General features: G+C 42.9%; 2 protein-coding genes across 13 annotated transcripts in view; both read right to left on the reverse strand.

The window, feature by feature from the left end:
- The window catches only part of SPTAN1 (spectrin alpha, non-erythrocytic 1), a 51,056-nt gene extending 45,265 nt beyond the window's left edge, over positions 1-5,791 (reverse strand). For 7 of the 12 annotated variants that reach the window (XM_080562362.1, XM_080562361.1, XM_080562360.1 and 4 more), the window contains exon 1: positions 5,634-5,791. Coding sequence is in view for 4 of the 12 variants with exons in the window: in XM_080562355.1 (XP_080418481.1) it covers positions 2,615-2,647 (33 nt within the window). In the remaining 8 variants the exon portion in view is untranslated. Of the gene's footprint in view, positions 1-2,614; positions 2,666-4,522; positions 4,571-5,633 lie in introns of those variants that run through there. The other 5 variants (XM_080562355.1, XM_080562354.1, XM_080562363.1 and 2 more) reach the window with 3 other exon arrangements.
- A 2,052-nt stretch (positions 5,792-7,843) lies between these two features.
- On the reverse strand, positions 7,844-19,921 carry GLE1 (GLE1 RNA export mediator). Its single transcript, XM_080562447.1, has 16 exons — positions 19,686-19,921; positions 18,685-18,906; positions 17,747-17,872; positions 17,354-17,502; positions 17,131-17,191; positions 16,120-16,374; positions 15,123-15,345; positions 14,754-14,866; positions 13,658-13,727; positions 13,158-13,300; positions 12,084-12,274; positions 11,463-11,592; positions 11,027-11,131; positions 9,879-9,961; positions 9,637-9,700; positions 7,844-8,961 (listed from the first exon to the last, which is right to left on the reverse strand). The coding sequence occupies exons 1-16, from the start codon at positions 19,779-19,781 to the stop codon at positions 8,893-8,895; spliced, it is 2,100 nt and encodes a 699-aa protein (XP_080418573.1). The 5' UTR covers positions 19,782-19,921; the 3' UTR covers positions 7,844-8,892.
- Between the last annotated feature and the right edge of the window lie 234 nt (positions 19,922-20,155).

Genomic DNA, 20,155 nt, shown 5'->3' on the forward strand with positions numbered 1-20,155 from the left:
CCTGCGCCGGGCCGATAAGCCTGGATAGAGCCCGAGCCCCGGGTGCCATGGGGAGGCCGGGCCCGGGGCTGCTGCTGGCCTCCTGCCTCCACACCAGCAGGGCCTCGCTGCGCGGGGCTGTCTGCCACCCCGCGCTCATGCTGCAGGAGCAAGTTTGGAAAGCTGCTCAGCGCTCACGTCTCGCCAAAGGGCGATCAGAAACGCTTCGGTGCGCTGTTGCAGTGGTGTTTTTCAAAAAAAAAAAAAAAAAAAGAAAAAAGTCTGAGTAGATTGAAGCCAAAATCTGAAGAAGGCAGACCGGTAACAACCGGACTGACCGCTCTCACCCTTGAAGCTCAGACGATTAGCCTTCCCCAAGCCGTACAAATTGCCCACTGAAACGCGGACGGAGATACACAGCTGCGGCTATCGACAGCCACCGCAGTGCAACAGCGGTGATGTCAGCAACATCATTCACGTTGGGCAAACAGCGGCGGCGAGGAGGGTTAGACAGGAATTAGAGCGATGCCAGCAGGGCAGACATAGAAGAGATGTCAGCATTTCCCCCACCAAAACATCGGGAGGACGTTTCGGGGATTTAAAAAGTCAAATGTGACACGCATCGGGCGCTGTGCAGTAGATTTTGGCGGATTTTTAAAAACAATTACATGAGGCTTAAAGAATTAAACCACTCTGCCTGAAAAGCAATCAGATATCCGTATATAAAGATCGCTATCTGAAGATGTAGTAAAATAATGACTTTCTGGTAAGACAAGTCCTGATGCGTTACGCGCATTCAGCACCCGTCCCTGGTGAGCCTGCAGTGAGCGCTTTGCTTTCCCTGCCCAAACACTCCCTGCTCCCAGGCATTTCTGGGCTCCTCGCACACTTCTGGGCTCCTCGCTGCCTCCTGTCACCGGAGCCGCCAGCCCTGCCATCGGCCACTCCCTCCCTGCTGGGAGGGGAACGGATTGCTCATCTCTTTTCTCCAAGCGAAGGAATGCGAATCCTGATCTTGGAAGCGAAAATAACCTTCGTGAGGAAAGGACGGAGGGGAAAAAGCAGGACGCGCTTCTCCCATTTGCATTTGTTCTGCAGGCAGCTTCCTCAAACGGCCGGGTAAGAAGCAGGCCGCTAGGTACACCTCGGACAAAACCACCGTGACTGTTTGATTTAGTGCTAGATCAGTTTGTGTGAGTACTGCAGGTGAATAAAGGAGCTTCTGGAAGTACCTACTGGCTGCTGCTAAGAAGGGAGCTGCAGAAGCATTCCGGGCTATGAAAGTAACCGGAGGACGGCCTATCATACACCCTATCCTGCAGATTTGCAATGCTACTGAAAGAAAATGAATGCACATTCATTTGGTTTGTTATGAATTTAAACCTGCAATAAAGAAACGTCAAGGGGATACGTGCAGCAGAACCCTACGTCCCCCCACTCCTGGCTGCCATCACAGGTCTCCTAAAGACTGCGAAGCCCAAGGCAGAAAATGAGTGCCTCGGTACAAAAAGGGAGACGTGCTGAAGTCGGTGCTTAATTCCTCAGCCTCATACAAACCAACCGCAGTGCAGCTGAAATCCTCACATGCCCCAAAATTTGAGTTTGCGTTACAGGGACATACAAACTGTGGCATTTAAACAAAGGTACAAATCACATTGGAACTGAAGCAGGTTGCAAACCCGGTGACTGAGGCCGATTAGAGGGTTTGTGCACAGCCTTAACTGTGTACTTCTGAAGCCTGGAAGTCGATTACAGACCTGCTCTTTTAGGCATTCAGTCTTAACATTTTCATTCCACTATTCAAATAAGAGCAGCTAAATCAGAGAAGCTGCATTAGAGACAGCCGAACCGCCTGTCTGAATTTGGTGCCTTTATGTTCGAGGTGTTTGGGTTTGGCTTTGTTTTCCATGTCAGACCTCTGATGAAACCATGCAGGGCTGGCAAGGACTGCGTGCTGCTCCCAGGCTCCTCGGAAAGCAAATCACCTTGACTGCATTGCAGAAACGCAGAGCTTACAGGTAATGGGATATTATATAATTTATCCAGCATTTTCTATCCCTAGTTAGCATCTTTTCTTTATAATTTTAATTGTAGCACGTTTGCTATCATTTCCAGATAAAACCTCGTCACTTGTGTTACCCAGGTAAAGTCTGAGCTTGGTCCACACATCCTATTTATTTCACCATCACTGAACTGAGAATGACACACACGAGCAGCTAGAGCACAGGATGGGGATTATAAATCTGTGCAGGTGGATGGAACGGGAACCAAAGCTAACTTTAAATGTTCTGCAATGTAAATCTGATCGTGGCTGATTTTTAGATGTTACAACTAAAAACATATTGCTCAAGAACTCTTTAAAACAAAAAGCTCTTACAAAATTAATCCACACCAACAGCCTGAACGTGTTGAATGTTCAGACACCATGAAATGTTCACACACCATGCATTACACAGAGAAATTAGAAAATTCAGAGCGTTAAAGGAAAGTCAGATCGGACTGAACACTGGAGTACAAATAAATCGTACGCTATATAGGACAAACTCCCAGATAAATGGCTTTTTGTTACAAACAGGTCATTGCAATAAAGGCAGGCAAGTGTGGCAATGACACTTCATGCATTACGTGAAAATACCTGGACTTTGACTTTACGAAACGATGACAACATGATGGAGGAATGCAGAGTCTGAAAGGGAGGGGGAAATCGAGATAACATTCAGCTAACTACAAGTGGAAGGACATAGCTCAACTCATTTTTTTTCTCTCCAAAATGCATATTCCGTCACAGCACGCATTCCATACTTTCCTTTTGGTTCCTTGCCACATAACACAACTTGGCATTATTGTTACGCAAGCTATTGCGAGCAACAGACCTCCCCATGCAAAAAGGTTACAATTATCAGCAGGAAAACTTAATTACTTTGGTATGTGCTAACCTTTCCAGTTAATTAAAAAAGCAAACAAACAACAAAAAAAAAACCTGTAACAATCTGAAGGTCAAAACAGAAAGTAAAGGAAGTTATCTGGACTTGGCAAATGACTCTTCTTGCTACACAGTAATCAAATGGTGTGGCTTAATTTAAAGACACAAACTCAGTGAGAAGGTTTTGAATATATATATATATATGTATCTACGAAGATGTTTACTTTCAATTGCTACAGTAAAAAGGAAATGTAGCACCTGCAACAGAAGGTATTCTTTGAGACGGCTCGTTACATAGCTGTTAGGTGTACCTAATCCACTAAATATTTAGCTGAAAACTTCCTGCATCCCCTAACTCTTGTTTTCCCCATGAGCGCACTGCAATCCCTGAAGCAGTTCATGGACAACCGCAGTTCTGTGTCTGTGCTTGCTGAGGCTGCTGCATATCTCTCCTGGCATTTGCATAGCTTAACGTGTATCAGTTGCAGCAGAGAGAAGGCAGCTTGCCACCCCATTTGATCCACGGTCAGCAATGGGAACACAATGCTGGACAACGCTTGGCAATCCCCATCGACAGCATCTGCAGTCTGCTCCACCCCATTTTTCTGCTGCCTACACTTCAGGGACAAATGGAAAAAACAAACTCCCACACTACACTAACATGGAGCGGGGAAAAGGGAGGAATTCATATCATTTCCTCTGATACCAGGGAAACAACTAGTTCCCCTCAAAAAGCAACGTATTTGTGAATGAAACAATGGAACCCCTTAAATATATTAAGTACATAAGAAGAAGACAACGATACTAAGCTATTTGCTTTAAATTACTAGGGTTAGTTATAAATGTAGTAGTTGAGAAACAGGGGTTTCACACCAGGAGGTAACACCCTGTCTTAAAGAAATGCATGGCTTCTGTGCAAAGGAAAAACATGTAAAGAAGGCTGAAAAAGTCTTTGACATTTGGTATTTGTTATTACATTTTTTTTTAATTAAAAATACAATAAATACGTTTAACTTCATCTACTATGGATCTCATAGAAGCATAACCTCTAAATCTGATTAAAAAGAACAGAAATTCAATTTAAATCCAACCTGTCCAGATGTACTTTTCTTCCCCCCAGTATGAACGGAAATAAATTACTTCATGTGAACAATGTAACCTGCTATCCTGGTTCAAGTATTTTCCACAGCTTAACAGTTCCAGTACTACAGTTACAGATCCTGCACACAATGCAGCAGAAAACATCCTATTTTCTAACCTTTTGTTCCTTACCTACAAATCGTGCAGAGCAAATAATGACAAATGAAGATTTCATGGAAGGACAGATTGCTAGTCGCATTTAAATGCACAAAAAAAGCCACACAACGTGATTTAATATTTGTTTTGAAAAAATCTGAATCCCTGACCAAGGCCTTTCAGAGAATAGTCTTTGGAATCTTCTGGCACTTCTCTCCAAACAAAACACCAAAAGAAAATAGATTATCTTTTTTTTTTCCAGAAAGATACCGAACCATTCCAGGCCTTTTTTTTTTTTCCCCTCGTGTTCATTTGCCATCTCCAGACAACTGCTGTTCAGAGCCTATTTAAATATGTATGAAAGACTGCTGAATTGTCACGTACATTTCAGACTGGAACACGTACTAAAAATCCTAAACAGCCGACATGGACCTGCCGGAAAAACGATACATGCAATAAATGCTTGCGCTCTCCCTTAAATACCAGGGCAGCTGATTACCTCAGTGGCACGTATTGATGAACTGGCAATGTATTTGTACCGTTCCAACCCCAGAAGGGTGGGCAAGGAATCTGGGGAGGGGGAAGACGGTCATTTCTTTATGTTAAATAAATAGAGAAATAAAAAGGCAAGGAGAGGAATAGATACTGTTGTGTTTTTTTTTTTTTTTTGAGGGAAACCTCAGCGCTTGCCCTGCATCTGGAGGGAGCGGAGGCTGGGGGGCTTTTATGTGGGGGGGAGGCTTTTTTTTGAGGGGGAAGGTTTTCTGTGAGGGGGAGGCAGGCTTGTTTGGGGGAGAGGCTTTCTGTGAGGGGGAGAAGATTTCGATGGGGGGAGGCTTTCTGTGAGGGGAGGAAGGCTTTCCGTGAGGAGGGGAGGATTTCAGGGAGGAGGCTTTCTGTGAGGGAAGGCTTTCGGGGGGAGGTTTTCTGTGAGGAAGGGAGGATTTCGGCGGGTGAAGGCTTTCTCTGAGGGGAGAGGCTTTCTGCCAGCGGCCCCCCGGGCTCTGCCGTCCCCCTCTCCCCTCACGCTGACCTTGGGCAGGGCCGGCCGGCTCGAGGAAGCCATTGCCGGTGCCCCGGCCCCGCCGGCTTTCTCCTCAGGAGCCGGGAGCGGCCGGGCACGGCCGGGGGCTGTCCCCGCGTTACCCACCCCGGGGCGCCGGCCGAAATTCCTGCCGCCGCCCGAGGCTGCCCGGGGCGGATCCCGGCGCTCCCCGCCCGCCTGCCCTTTATCCGCGCCTCGCCCCGGGGCTGCAGCCCCCCACCAGGAGGGGGGTTCCCGTCCCTTCCCCTCCCTTCCCCTCCCTTCCCCTGAGGGGCGAGACCCCCCCCCCCCCCGGGCGCTACAGGAAACCGCCGTGAGGGGCGAGACCCGGCCGCGGCGCACCCGTACACCTGTCTCCGCAGCGGCGGAGCGGGGCGTGACGGGGCGGCGGCCCGGTTTACCCGAGGGAGGTGGGAAGAAGGCGAGCGCGGCGCCCAGCCGCAGCCTCACCGGGTCGGTGCGCAGCTCCCGTCCCCGTCCCGCCGCCGCCTCCCCTCCGCCGCTACGGCCGCCCCGCGCTGCCCGCGCCGGCCCTTTTATAGAGCGCGGAGGTGACGTCAGCGCCGCAGAACGGGCGGCCAGCCGCGGAAAGGGCCGAAGGACTTCGGAAGGAATCGGGGGGAGGAGGGGGAGGAGGGGACGGCCCCACCCACTCGAGCGCCGTAGAACGGAGGGAGTGCGCATGCGGGGAGGAGCGGAGTGAGCCGAGGGGCTCCGGAGAGTGACGAGGGGTTCCGGAAATTGCCGAGGGGCTCCGGAAAGCGCCGAGGGGCGGGGTAGGGCGCCTGAGGGCGAAGGCCGTGTGGTGGCCTTTCAGCCCTCCTGTCCCCAAGCCATGGCAAACGTTCAAAATAAAAATAAAAACAAAAACAACAAGTGAGATTGGAAATCATTTTAATTAGCGCAGCAGTGGGGTCTTCTGCCCCCCTTTTCAGTCCCCGCAGGGGCCAGGTTCCTGCTCTCACCGCAGAGCTGCTGTAGATTGTGAAAATTCAATCGATAGGCCCGACTGCAAGCAGCAGCCTCAGCAGCTTTCCATTATTAAATATATATATACACAACATAGATATGGTTAAGGCTGTCTTTTTGAAGTAGCCCGCAATGTCAGAATCACAAGCTCGACAAGGGCAGAACATCAAAAGGGTGCACACGGTTGTCAAAAATCATCTATTTTTAAAAAGCCGATGCATAAATTCAAAGGAAAATGAGCCTTTTGTATAAAAGAGATGTTTTAAATAGACACGGCAAATAAGGTTTACCCAAATCTCTGTTTTTTAGAGGCCTAGTAAAACAGAACTTCATAGGACCACCACAGCAAGCGGCTTTTAGTGATTTTGGAGTTAATAACGCTTTCTTTTATTAAAGGACTTAAATGGAAAAAGCACCCTGGCACTGATCTTGCATCAGAAGCCGTAGGACCGCCTCAAACTATTGTCTCTAAGGAAGAGTATGACTCACAGCAATTTTAATGCATCTGGTCCTGAGCACGCAGTATTTTCACATATGAGATGCTCTCACTTGTCATGTTTGATATGAATATGCATATGGTGCCATTTTAATATATGCAGAGGACCTTATTTGCACCACAACTTAACACCAAATGGCTAACATTCGAAGCTGCTAAAATAACAAAAACCAGAACAGCATGATACAAGTCAAGCACCAGCTCAAGCAGATGCAACCATAAGCTACATCTAAAAATAAATATTGATTTATTAGTTATTTAGAAGAGCACCCATTCAGTTAAAAAAAACTTATTAATGTTCTTGAAATAGCATATAAATATCTGGATGCCCTTTACTGAGGTAGAAAGGGATACCATATATGTTATTAATGAAAATAGGTACTTATATTCCCCCCCCCACCCCCCAAAAAAAAAATTAGTAAACCCCAGTACCTGTCAACCAAAATGAGGAAAGATTCTGTATCTTGTACATACCACCACATCCCCCCTTGTGTTTTGGCACAGGCAAACAATTGTTTCTAACAGACACTACCCATTACTATCTTGATAAAGCGAGTCTCCAACATAATTGCAGATATGCAAGATGTACTCATAACATCTCCACTCTATATATAAAAAAAAACTAAGCATTTTCAAGTATACTAATGAAAGCTGTAGTACTTACCTGTTAAAGGATACTGGAAGAAGATTTCCAGCATACCAGAACAATCACCAGTAATGTTAATCTAATGAATTCCAGTGTCACTTTACAAAATTTATACACCAAATACAAATTTAATTTATTACCAGTCAATTTTAAAGTCAAAGTTCAAGGTTTTAAAAGCCTAAGTACCATAGTATATACATTACAATCTTTTCTCAGAAAGTTGGAGGGCTATGTAAAAAAAAAAAAAAAAAATATCAAATTCAGATTGTCATATGGCCCCCTAAATTCCACATTCTACAGCTTCAAAATGTGAAACCTTTAGGATTATTAAAAAACAATCTGGTAAAAATAATAATTTTAACTTGTAACAGTATTTTGAAAAAAATCACGTACTACTTTCTAGAACTCTGCAGCAGATTTTCTCATCTTGGAGACTACCAAAATAGTTCAAGAACAGTGCAATACCCATCAAACAAATCTCCCACCACCCTGATCCCCCATGCTATGTATTCTCCAATAACTACAGAAAAAAGAACAAGCGACATCAGATTAAAGAGGAAAAAAAAAATCAAACTTTAATATTAAATTTAAACAGATTTCTAGAATGAACTATTCTCAGAATAATCCACCATTGGTATAAAAGTATTACAGTACTTTATACATAAAAATAGCATAACATTGAAAAGTAAGAAATATATTTATATAAAATGGTCATTATAAAATATAATTCAATGCACCATAGGTAACTCAAGCATACCATTTCCCCCTCAAATGATGACAGAACATCAGCCAAAGTGTTCAAATGAATGCACTGTTTCACCGTTATTATTTTTTTAATAAAATTATTAGCTTTCATCCACTTAATGGATAGTGGACACAGAATTTCTGCAGTTTCAGGAACTCAGCTTTTTCTCCATAAAGTTACTATCCACACAAAGTTTTTAAAACAGTGAGTCTACCTCTCTTAGATCAAGAACGCTGCCTCTTGGAGCAAAGTTACATTCAACAGAGAGAAACGTTCACGATGCTAGGCCAAGTACCTTTTACCAGTCTCTCAGTAGTTTTAAATGTTGTTGCCACAAACAGGATGCAAGTATGTCAACACAACGGGAAGTGAATTACAAAAGCTTGACATAATAAATAACAAAAATAAAGTTTCACCAGTAGGTTTCTGAGACTGATTACTTTGTTAAGACTTCGTAAAGCTTTGAGGTATTTTCACTTCCGTGAACAGAACAGCACCGAGCAAATTTTCAGTCCAAGTGTTTATAGTGAAATCCAGAAGTTATCAGAATACTGTATGTAAACTATCTTCCACATGTTTAAACATATCAAGGAAAAACTCTCAGTTTTCCATAATCTACTATATAAAAACCTATAAAAATCCAAAATAAAGAACAGCTTTATCCATTTCCAACAAATGAAACCATATTTTGTTCTACGCAGCATAAAATTTACTGAATTACACTTTAACACACGGTTTGAATATAATCTCTTCATCCACCCAAATACAAAATGAATTTGTTTTGCCTCTATATGTAAACAGGAAGCCAGGTCTGACAGCACTGACATCCAGAGAGGAAGAAGTATATGCTGATTTATGACCTCCAAAAGGAAGACTGCAGAAAGCCCTTTGGTAATGGGATTTCCTTCTTCTGTAAACATTCCTAGTGAAGAGGAGACAACAACAAAAAAAAAAAATGAAAAAGAAATGGGTATCTTCATTTGCCATCTCTTCTCAGGGATTTTGATAGCTCTTACTGCACACATTCAAAGCATTGCTAACAAAGTATCAAAATTTGTTTTGAAATTAAAGTACAAACTATGATAATAAAATATGATAGCTCTAGTTTAAGACAACATTCACAACACAAAGTATTCAACAGATCTGCAAGTTTTCTCTAAAAAATACATACACAAAATACAATGCTAATGAGACGCTACAAAGAGCAGCTCAGAATGTCTCCTTCCTCATAATCTAATCAGGACAACATAAAAAGTAAGCAACCCACTGATGAAAATGAGCTGTTACAGAAATGACTCAGCAGAATCGTTCTCAGCCCCTGTATCTCCTCTCACTGCAACTAGTCTCACTGAACATCAACTATAACCAAAATAATTTTCCACTGAGAAAAACAGATGTGAGGTAAGAAAGAAGCAAGATGTTTGACATTGTAACTATCATTAAGACAATTCAGTAAGTGAAAGACAGGTTACATCATAGCTACAGGTCCGGACTATCAAGTGTGAGGCAAGCAGCGCCAGCATCAATACTGGAATGATGCATATATTGAATGGAGTGGAGGAAAAAGTCACTCTAAAACTGAAAAAAAATGCTTTACCTCCAAGAATTGCTTGAAACGTATTAAAGAGCCCATCTGTCCAGAGCTGGTAATTGCTTCAATCCTGCAGAAAGAACAGCATGTCTCAAAATCTATTTAGAAAGTTGAGTTTTATTTGCAAGTGGATAGGGAGGTGAATGTCAGAGATAGGAAAAGGTGGAAGAGTCTATTAAGAGCAAACACCAAACACCCAAAAAGTAAGAACAAGGATTATTTCACATTCCTAAAAACAAATATCATACCTTGGGAAGTAGTCTTCTCGGATCAGCAATATCATTTTCCAGAACTGAACCTGATACTGTTTCATGAGAGCGTTACCACATACCTACGGTATAGAATCAGGTCTCAGAATATCATAATACTTTCAATGAACCTGTTCAATATCGATCACTGAATATTTAATTCAGACATTAAGACAGATACCTATACCTACACTAAAACAAGCAAAGGTTCTAGATTGCCCTACTGCTAGCACAATCACCTTTTCTCACTGTTGACTGGGTGGTCATCACTAATACCAATTTGATGTTGTAATTCCTCTCACTCCAGCCTCCCTCAAAAATGAACAGCCTTCCCTAATACCATTTGCTAATGTATACTGTGGTCATTTACCAACCTTGATTAGTGCAGTATGTACTTATCAATTTTATTCATATAGCCAGTTTACAGAATGCCTCTGGTGTATTTTGCCTTATAATTTATTCTCTCTTCTTTACATTCTTTAGAAGGCATTTAATAAGCACAAAAGCTGCTTCTGTTTGATAATGCATCTCCCTTGACTCCAGCCTTCAGCTTTGGCTCTTATTTAGGATAGCCATGTATCCTGGGATATGGATTAATATACATAAGACTCTCTCCTTTCCAACCTGAAAAATCCATCCTGTCTTATGAAGTAATTCATCTGGAAAGGACACAGGACCTTACGTTCTGCATTGCACTGTATGAATTGGCGCCAAGTGACTAGCAAACCTTATTCTTAAAGGAGCATGCAACTATTTTTTTAAGGTTTCTGTTTTGTTTTTTTAAAAGGAAAATATAACAACAGAAGTTGCACGCAGTCTAGGTAAACCAATTTTTTAAATCGTTCAACTCTAAGGCTGTATTAGCAAGAATGTGGAATTATTCATCTTCTCTTCTGAAGGAAAATGGACAAATTAAAAAAACTGTTCTTAAAAATCATAACAAACCTCACCTCAGTCAGTAATCCCTTCAGACACTACAGTGTCACCAGTTTAGATCCCTTTAACCACCAATTCACCAATTTACTGTCTTGTCTCAAAAAGCAATAATGACTTTTTTATTAAAAAAAAAAGGAAAAAAAAAAAGGAAAAAAAATGTTTGTCATTTTCCAGTGTTTTGCTACTGCTAAGTAGGCTCATACATCACTGACCTCCAGAAAATCAAAAAGAAGTGTAGCTGTCACATCTGCCAGAGGCTCCATATTCAACATATGAGCAAGCCAGCGCCATCCATAACTCAGCCCATGAGGATGTGTCTATAAAACAATAGAAAAAACTAACCACCACTTGTTTTACAATATGCAAAGTGCTATTATCAAAACAGACAGTCTTCAAACTTCTTTTCACTTTTACAAAGTTATTTTACAATAGCCTGACATCCAACCTGACCGTTATGAAAATACCAAGAAAGTAAGTAAAGGTCTATGATACAAAGTACTTTGCATTGCCTTGTTTGGTATGGTTATGACCATCCGTCTTCAAATATTATGAGTTGGTTTAGGTTCAGCTGCAAATCAAGTTTATAATACATTTAGTAGAGTCTTGGGATACTAATGGAGTTCTAATTATAACATCATATACGTATACCCCTTGTCTGTTTCCATAAGGCCACCGGAACTGAATGATAGCAGCGTAAAGACGAATCATTCCTGACATCCGTTTAAGAAAGTGATCTTGCTCTTCGATCTTAGAATCCTTAACTTGATATCCAAGCATCCTAAGTATGAGAAGATGTTCCAGTATTAGGACAGCAAAACACATTCACACGAGTCCCTGCACTTCTCAATTTACTATAAGTCAAATGTACTGAGAAAAGGATAATCCAAAACCATGTAAGAATTATTGCAAAGTCTGATTGTTACATTCTGGATCATATATTCCACTATTTTGCACCACACAAAAGCTTCAGGTTCTGTACTGGATATTTCAGGTCTAATCAAGCTATGGCTATCAACTGTTCTTTGAGAAGAACATGGAAGAAGAAGCAAAAGAGCATCCATTATCCCTAAAAACACTTCCAGAGGTTCTGAAAAACATTCTCCAGGGGTGCAGAATCAGGGGAACCGCACACTTGTGGGTAAACCTCCAGATTCTATGCAAGCACGTCACAGTGCCTAAGTAGAGATGGGCAAAAGCAGAGTTCACTCACAAGAATACAGTCCTAGCCCTTGTTGAGTGCATGCTGAAGAACTCCAGTAATAAATTTACCTCTTATACTCTTCCATAGAAGTCCCCTCTTTGAAGGCAGGGTAGAATGGCACAGAATATGGGCACTTTTTGTGTAGATGAGCTAAAAAGAGATCTCCGAATTGAGGGTGTATTTCCCAGATTCCTGACGCCACCGCTGCAATCGGAAAAGCTGCCTCACGGTGAGAAGCTACTTCTTCTTCTCCTTGACTCTGGAAGGGGGAAAGAAAAGTCTGTTCCCGCCCCTCCAAGACATTTCTCAGACAACAAATTGAAAATATCTTTTTGTTCCCTCTCCTCTGTTGTAATTAGCCTCTACTAATGTTTCTATGACTATTGTAGCCACCCATAAAAAAGCTGACAAGGCCCTGTGTCGTCAGCTCCCACAGAAGATGACAAACGTGGCTCAGGACACAAAAAAGGAGTTAGCATCTTCAGGCACAAAGTGCAAGGCTGCACAGATATTTTTACTCCAAACAACCATATTCTAACGTTTACAAATTCAGTCACAGTTTTACTCCATGGGAAATTTTTTTTTTGCATGTATTTTGTCTCTGCACTGACAAATTAAAGTCTCAAACAACCCAAATTCACCAAATGAAGAATAGGAAAAAAAAAAGCCAACTTCAAAAAGCAACTCAAACAATGATACATCATTTTTGGGAGGTGCTAACTGCACAGCAGGGACAGAAGCTTGACTCTTGTGCGCTTTCTTCTTTTTCCTCCAATTCTGCCAAGATGTAGGTTTTTGAGCATATGTACAGTTTTGTCATAGATCATAAATAACTACCAACCTTTTTTCCACTGTTATTATATCAAATTAGTTAAGATTATGCAGCGTGTAAGTCTGGGATTTAAAATAATAATTCCTCTTAGAAAAGATAAAACAGTGGAGGGAGAGACAAGAAAAGAGAAACAAAGTTCCTTCTTTGTTTTGTTGTGGTTTTTTTAATTCGTAAAGCACTTTCTCTAATCAATATGAATATTAACACATGCCTAGGAATTTTGTTTGTTGAAGAGGGAGGACAATACCCAAAAGAGCTTCCTAAAGCACCAGCTACCTTTGCCACCCCAACAAAGAGAAGAGTTTCTCACCACAAATTTCTCTGCAAGTTTGTAATAAACAAAATCCAGACCCTGTGGATGCTGAGTCACTGATACATTTTGCCCTCCACTCCGAACAGACTTTCCAGAGAGTAGGTTATTGATCCTGTCAAATATCTCTCTCAGCTGAGAGCCTGTAAATATATCAGGAATGTATGGAGACAGAAGGTTAGGAAAAAGCAGACAAGCCTTAAAAAGATCACATCAACTGCACAAAAACTAGACCCACACCCTAAAGGGCAAGACGCCTGCAACTGCTCGTTTGCTACATCTGATTAAAGAAACTGAATTACGATGAAGCAAGAGGCTTCTCAGGGAGGCAACAGACTCTAAAAACAAAAGCAAGCACTGTTCTACAAAGATTTGGCCTCTTCCTACACCAGCTCTCTTCTGTAAGGGTGATTATAGAAACCTTGGATACACTGTGTTCTGCTAAAATCTTTACAGTAAAAGGCATTACAGTTGGATTGAGCTCTTTGTGTTTTCCTGACCTGCTATGCTAGAGATCTGGCTAACAGGGATCGTAGCTGCTTTCTGCAAGTCCATTTTTGTCTTCTTAACCTGCAAAACAACAACAAAAAAACATTTTAAAAAACTTTAAAGGCAAGAGAATTGATCAAGGCTGAAAGGCAGAGTTTCACTGATGCAATATATACCTTATGGTCCAAATTCTGAAAGTAAGAATTCAGCCCTAAATCCTAACTCATCTTTAGCTGAATTAAATCCACTGAAAATACTACACAACCCAATCTCACGGAACTGAGGTCAGAATATTTATTTCCAGAATAGCTAGCATTTAATTTAACAGTTATATGTACCTAGAAGACCAGCAACAGAATGAGTAAAAAACTCTTCCTGAGACAGTAAGATGCCAGGTTCCTGCATCCACAATCTTTAAGAGCTGAAAACACCCCCAGAAGGCCAACAGTAGACAAGTGGGTTAGTTTTGCCTCAGGACACATCTATTGGATTTTCAGATGCACATAACGTACTGGGAGGAAAAGACAGAATGGGCAGCATCTAACAGGTTTTGTTTCATTTGCATTTTGAATCGATGTTCAGGACTTAAATGAGTAAAGGTTATTCTGCTGCAGACTGTATGACAAATGAATATAAGTGAGAAACATTAGAAAAAAATAAAGTAACGTAAATGTTCAGAACCCACTGTTTAACATTTTTCTGTCTCAAGGTTTGAGTCATACTAAGATGTAAAGCACTCATTAAATCAACAGGAAAAAATCTCATGAAGAATGAATGATACATAAAAATGACAAAAGCAAGAGTGAAAAGTAATTCATTAGAAGCAGCATACAGCATTGTCTTTTAATACTCTATAGCAGTCCGATCCAGATTGTTAAAACTGCAGAAAATAAGTAATCTGCAGAATTTAAAAAGTAGGCTACAATTTTGCTCTACAGCTCCTGATTTTTGTGACAGATTAATATATTTTTTTCATTACTACTATGACAGTGAGGATGAGCAGACTTAACAGGGGCTGCTGCTAGAAATGTTTTTTATGAAAGCTCTCCTACTTCCACTAGAGATCAAGATAATCCCTCTTCAACAGTGTTAATCATTTGTTCGTACCTCACTGTCTTTGCAGTTGCTTATTGCACTGAAAGAAGCAGCACACCGGTTTGCAGCATCTTGAAGCTCCTGGTACCAACGCATAATACTTTTGTCTGTCTTAACTTGATGTCCTAATAAAAAAGAAAATAAATAAAATTAAAAATCAGGAGATTAACGAAGACCCAAAAATCTAGAACACCTGATTTAAGTCAGCTTATGCATCAGATAGTTTGCTGCTTGCCGTCCTATAACCATGTTGTTAGTTGTGCTAAAAGTTAAAGCTACGAGAAGGTACGTCATCGCAACAATAAGATGCCAAAATAGGATTTGGCAAAACAATAAGAAAGTGTATAAGGAGGAAACGGCAAGGGGAGAGTAACAACCAACCTTCCTTTGTCTGCTTTCCCCCTGGCAGCTGCGCTGGGGCACCGTTCTGAGCCTTCATCTGTGATTTTTTCTGTAACTCTTGTTGCTTCCGACTCTCTTCATCTCTCCTCTTTTTTTCTTCCACAGCTGCAGCGATTTCTTGCTGCATGCTGGATATCAGCCCCCGCATTTCCTGCAGTGCTCGTTCAATATTGGCCACATCCACTTGAGTAGGGAAACCTCTCTATCAAGAAACAGAGAAGGCGACAGAACATCAGTCTTTAGTTCCACTACATGTAGTCCAACAGTAAGAGCAAGAAGCCATTGAAGCACTAGTTTTCATATTATCCAGGAGCCAACTACACATTTTACCCTCTTTAGTGAAAATCTTTTTCTCCTTTATTTGTACATAAAGTTTGCCATAAGGGGGTCTTAGTCCATGACTAGATCTCACAAGATCTTAGGAAACAAAAATTAATAACACACTTTGACAAGTGGAACGGAACCCCAATGCAAAGACTAGATGGCTTCCTTTGCAGGAAGATACCCGTGACAATCTGGAACAGATGACGACCATTATTACAGTGTTTAATTTTTCAAGGTTTGTATCTCACCTTCACATAGAGAAAGTGTTTTTCATGGAAACACAGTTCCTGCAAAAAGGCTTGCTAAGATAGGAGTACCCTACCACATTCAGTATTTTTCTTTAATAATTTATGAACCACTCCACTTCCATGGTTGCCTCAAGAAGGAACTTAACAGCATCAAGAGCTGCACTACTTTAATAACAGTCTCTCTTGCAGAAATCCTCATGCATTTTTATAAGCCATTTTCACACAGCTAAAGTGTCAAAGAAGAGAATTTGCCTTTTGAATTAGCCGCTTTATAGGCCAAACATCTAAAAACATCTCTGTGACATGTTAGTTAACTGTCTCAAAACAAGCTGCCTTTGAAGACTATTACAGGGAGCTTTAAAAGGAAGAAGAGGCACAGTTAAGAACAACCCTAGAGCCACTACCTCACTAGCGGTGCGGATGAGTCCTGAAACCAGCCCACAGATCTGGTTGCCTCGACTACTGTATGCAGAAAGATCAATTTTTGGCAAGTCTTTGTGTCTGTAATTGGGATCAATCTGCTGGTTAAGCTGTAGCACTTCCTCCTGGATGGAATAAAGGCGACGCAGTCTTTCCTGGCCTTCTTCCTTACGTAAACGCTCCAGCTCCTCCTGACGCTGCCTCTGCTGCTGTGCCTCACGCAGTTTTAGGTTTAATACCTAGGGAGAGAAAGAAAATAGACACGGAGTTAAGCAACTCTAGCTTTACAGGTCCTTCCCGGCTTAATGAAAGGAACTGCACATGGGGAAAAACCAACCAAACAAAAAATTTTTCACCAGCTGTAGTCTGAATGTGGTTCTGAATACAGAAGTGCTACAGAAGCTGCAATAGCACGACTGACAAATTTTGCTGCTTACAGCATCCATGGAGCCTCAGGGCTGGAGAATAAGAGGTTCACAGGGAATCTCAGGACTGTTTGATTGCCATGGAGTTAGGAATAAAAAGATTCAGATTGAATCTTAAGACATAAAATAAGTATATATAAGTTTCCTCAAATGAGTTAACAGACAAAGTTCTAAGGATAGGCCTAAGAACGTCACAACGTGCTATTTTTATAAACAAGACCCCACCTCTATGGAAGTAGTACAGACAAACTAATCTTTAAAGAAAAACACCTTATCCATCAAGACAACACCTTGACCAATCGTATAGCAGGAGCAAAGCCTAGTTCAAGCATGAACATCAGCAAACTTTGAATGGAAGTTAGTTCAGTTAAAGACTCCACTGTTCTGCTCCTGTAACGCATGTGCCTTCACTGAATTTCCACAACAACACAGCAGGAGCCTGGTGCAGCACCAGAAAATACATTCTCACCCCAGGAATACTATGTGTAGACAAATAAATCAATTGGTCTTTCCAGTTCCTACCAAGCAGTCATGCTCTTTTATGAAAGAAAACTGTTACAAGTCTCAGACCTTTGCTCTGTGTCGGTGTTCTTCTTTCAACTTCTCTTGCTGTCCCTGAGTTTCCTTTAAGCTAAAATACACATAAACATGGGGAAAAAAAAAAAGGTCTATTAAAGACATGATCAAGAAAATACAAACACAAACACACAAGTTACTTTTAAACATTTTTAAGAATTAACCATTGCTTTGGTTAGATGCTATAGTATTTTAAGGATATTGGAGCTATTCTCACCTCTTCTCCATCACTTCTTGCAAATCTTGGAATTCCTGATGCCGCTTTAGCTCCTTCAGTTCATCAAAACGCTTCAGTTGCTCACTTGCAAGGTCATACACTGCCCTCACCATCTGCTCTTGCTGCTCCTGCCGCTGCCTGAGCCACTCCTGCAGATTGCAAAGGTGCCAGAGGCACCACAATGTGATAACCACCACAATTCACCAGAAGAAAATACACATGAAATTGCCTAGAAACAGCCAATGTGGTCCACTTGAGGTTATCCTAAACCTTATACAGTAAACAACTGCCCTGTTGTTTTAACCTGAGCACTGTTACCTCCAGTTATACGGCTCCTGTGAGTCACATACACCTCAGCCCCCCACCCCCTTATTTATTTATTTATTTTTTTACCTTTCCTTTCAACCTGTGCACCTCTTCATACATCCGAATACAGCCTTCGACTTCCGTAACTTTAGATGGAAGGAGTGTTGGAAGGACTTCTTGATCCATTTCCAGCAGACTAAGACCATTATTTCCCTATGTGGTCAGCATACGAGTAGAATCAGTGACTGAATATAGTATCAGAAATTCATGGAGGAAAACAGGTAAATCAAGTCTCTTAAACTGCACATTACATAGAGAAACAGACAAAGGAGTCAACCAACACATGAGTTTTAGAGTAGTTAAATAACACAGAAGCGTAATCTCACGATTTTGAGTATCTTCCAGCACCCACATGAGGTTGTGATAGTCGCTCTTCCCAATCAGTAAAATTGGCAGCAGATACCAATAGCCTCTAGGACTTTCACAAGGGCTCACTATCACCTAAAAAAGCACCTAAAAAATCCCCAAGTTCTCTCTACATTCACTGAAGATGTTACACTGCAGGAAACCAAGATCAGTTTATACTTTGAATCATTCTTCAGGAAGAGCCACAACACATCTCAGTCATTCAGACTCCAGAGAAGAGACAGAAGAGCCTAAGAGAGTACTCACAGACTCCTACAACAGGCCTGATCCTACTCTGTGACCATATTCTTCCACATGGATGAATCCCATGCTACTAATCCACGTAACTATATCACGCCAAATAAATTTTCCTTAGTTATGGTGAAAAAGAGCTTGCTTTTGGCCTGCTGTGGAAGTTATTTCAGGAAGATCTTACCACCAATTTTATCATCCCCTGGCTATGCTAAAAAAAAAACAAAAAAAAACAGCTGGAAGTAAGCACGTTTTTTCCCCACAAATTAACAGAGCAGAAACCAACCTCTATCAGACAATTTACGGCAGTAAGTTAACATACTTTTTCCACATAGCTGCTCACATTCAGGCTATAATTAGAGAGCTACCTTTGTTTCACTCAGCACTGTAGATGAAAGTGGTGAAGAGCCCTGGTGGCTGGCAGACACGACCTTCTTGAGAGGTAGCTGATTTGTACGCGGAGTGTATTTGTTAGGTGTTGAAGTTCTGGAGGGTGCCATTTCCTGGTCTGACTGTCCAGCCATCCTGTCCAGGACCCAGCCAGAATGAGAGGATAGCATGAGAGGCGACATGCATCCTTCCAAGACATCCTTGGGAGAAAACACTTGTTGTGAGCACGAAGCACAGCAAGGAAGCATGAACAAACACAACTGAGAACACCTGCACGGGTCAGCAGGTGCCTCGTAACAGCGGCTCAGCATGCCACTTCCCATTTCTTCTGCCAGCTTTCACAGAATCACAGAATCGTTAAGCTTGGAAATCATTAAGCTTGGAATCCTTAAGGTTGGAAAAGACCTTCAAGATCACCTGGTCCAACCATCCCCCTACCACCACTGTCACCCACTGAGCCATGTCCCTCAGCACCACGTCCAACCTTTCCTTGAACACCCCCAGGGACGGTGACTCCACCACCTCCCTGGGCATCCCGTCCCAGTGCCTGACTGCTCCTTCTGAGAGGAAATGTCTCCTCATTTCCAACCTGAACCTCCCCTGGCACAACGTGAGGCCATTCCCTCTGGTCCTATCACTGGTTACCTGTGAGGAGAGGCCGACCCCCAGCTCCCCACAGCTTCCTTTCAGGCAGTTGCAGAGAACAATAAAGTTTGTCCTAAGCCTCCTCCTCTCCAGACCAAACACCCCCAGTTCCCTCAGCCGCTCCTCACAGGACTTGCGTCCCAGACCGCTCGCCAGCTTTTCACCCCTTTCTCCCCGCTCCAGCAGGAGGCTCAGCATCACACCCCTTTCTCCCCGCTCCTTCAGGCAGCCGGACCAGGTCCCGGACCCCCCCCTTCCATCCCCTTCCCCTCCCCTCAGCCTCCCAGGGGAGCCCCGAGAGCAGCACGGAGGCCGGCGGGCGGCGAGCCCTCACCTCGTCCTGCAGCCAGCGGCGGCAGTATTTCAGGCGGCCCTTGCTGGAGTTGCGCAGAGCCGCCAGCGTCTCCCAGCGGAGCTGCCTGGCCTGCATGGCCGCGCCGCCGCTGCCAACGGCCCCGCCGAGAACCCGCCCCCGCTCCCGCTCCCGCTTCCGCTGCCGGGGCGCCACCGGCCGCGGGGCCCCTCCCCGGCCGGTCGTCACATAGGAAGGGGCCGGCCTCTGAGGGGGCGGTGGTTCTGACCGGTTTGCCCTAATTTTGTGCGGTCTGGTGGCGGAGGTGGGATGGGAGGTGAAGCTGAAGTACCGCAGTAATTCCGCTTTGCAGGCAGGGGGAGAGGCTGCCGCAGCGGAGGCATTGAAAAGGTCCGGATTTTACTCGCCTGCACGGACAAAATGCCCCTGGACGCTTTGGTTTTGCACGTTTTGTTTTCCAAAATAAGACCCCAAAGCCCCTAGTCGCAGCA

This window comes from Anser brachyrhynchus (genome assembly GCF_964034855.1).
Source record: "Anser brachyrhynchus genome assembly, chromosome: 19".
Lineage (NCBI taxonomy): Eukaryota > Metazoa > Chordata > Aves > Anseriformes > Anatidae > Anser > Anser brachyrhynchus.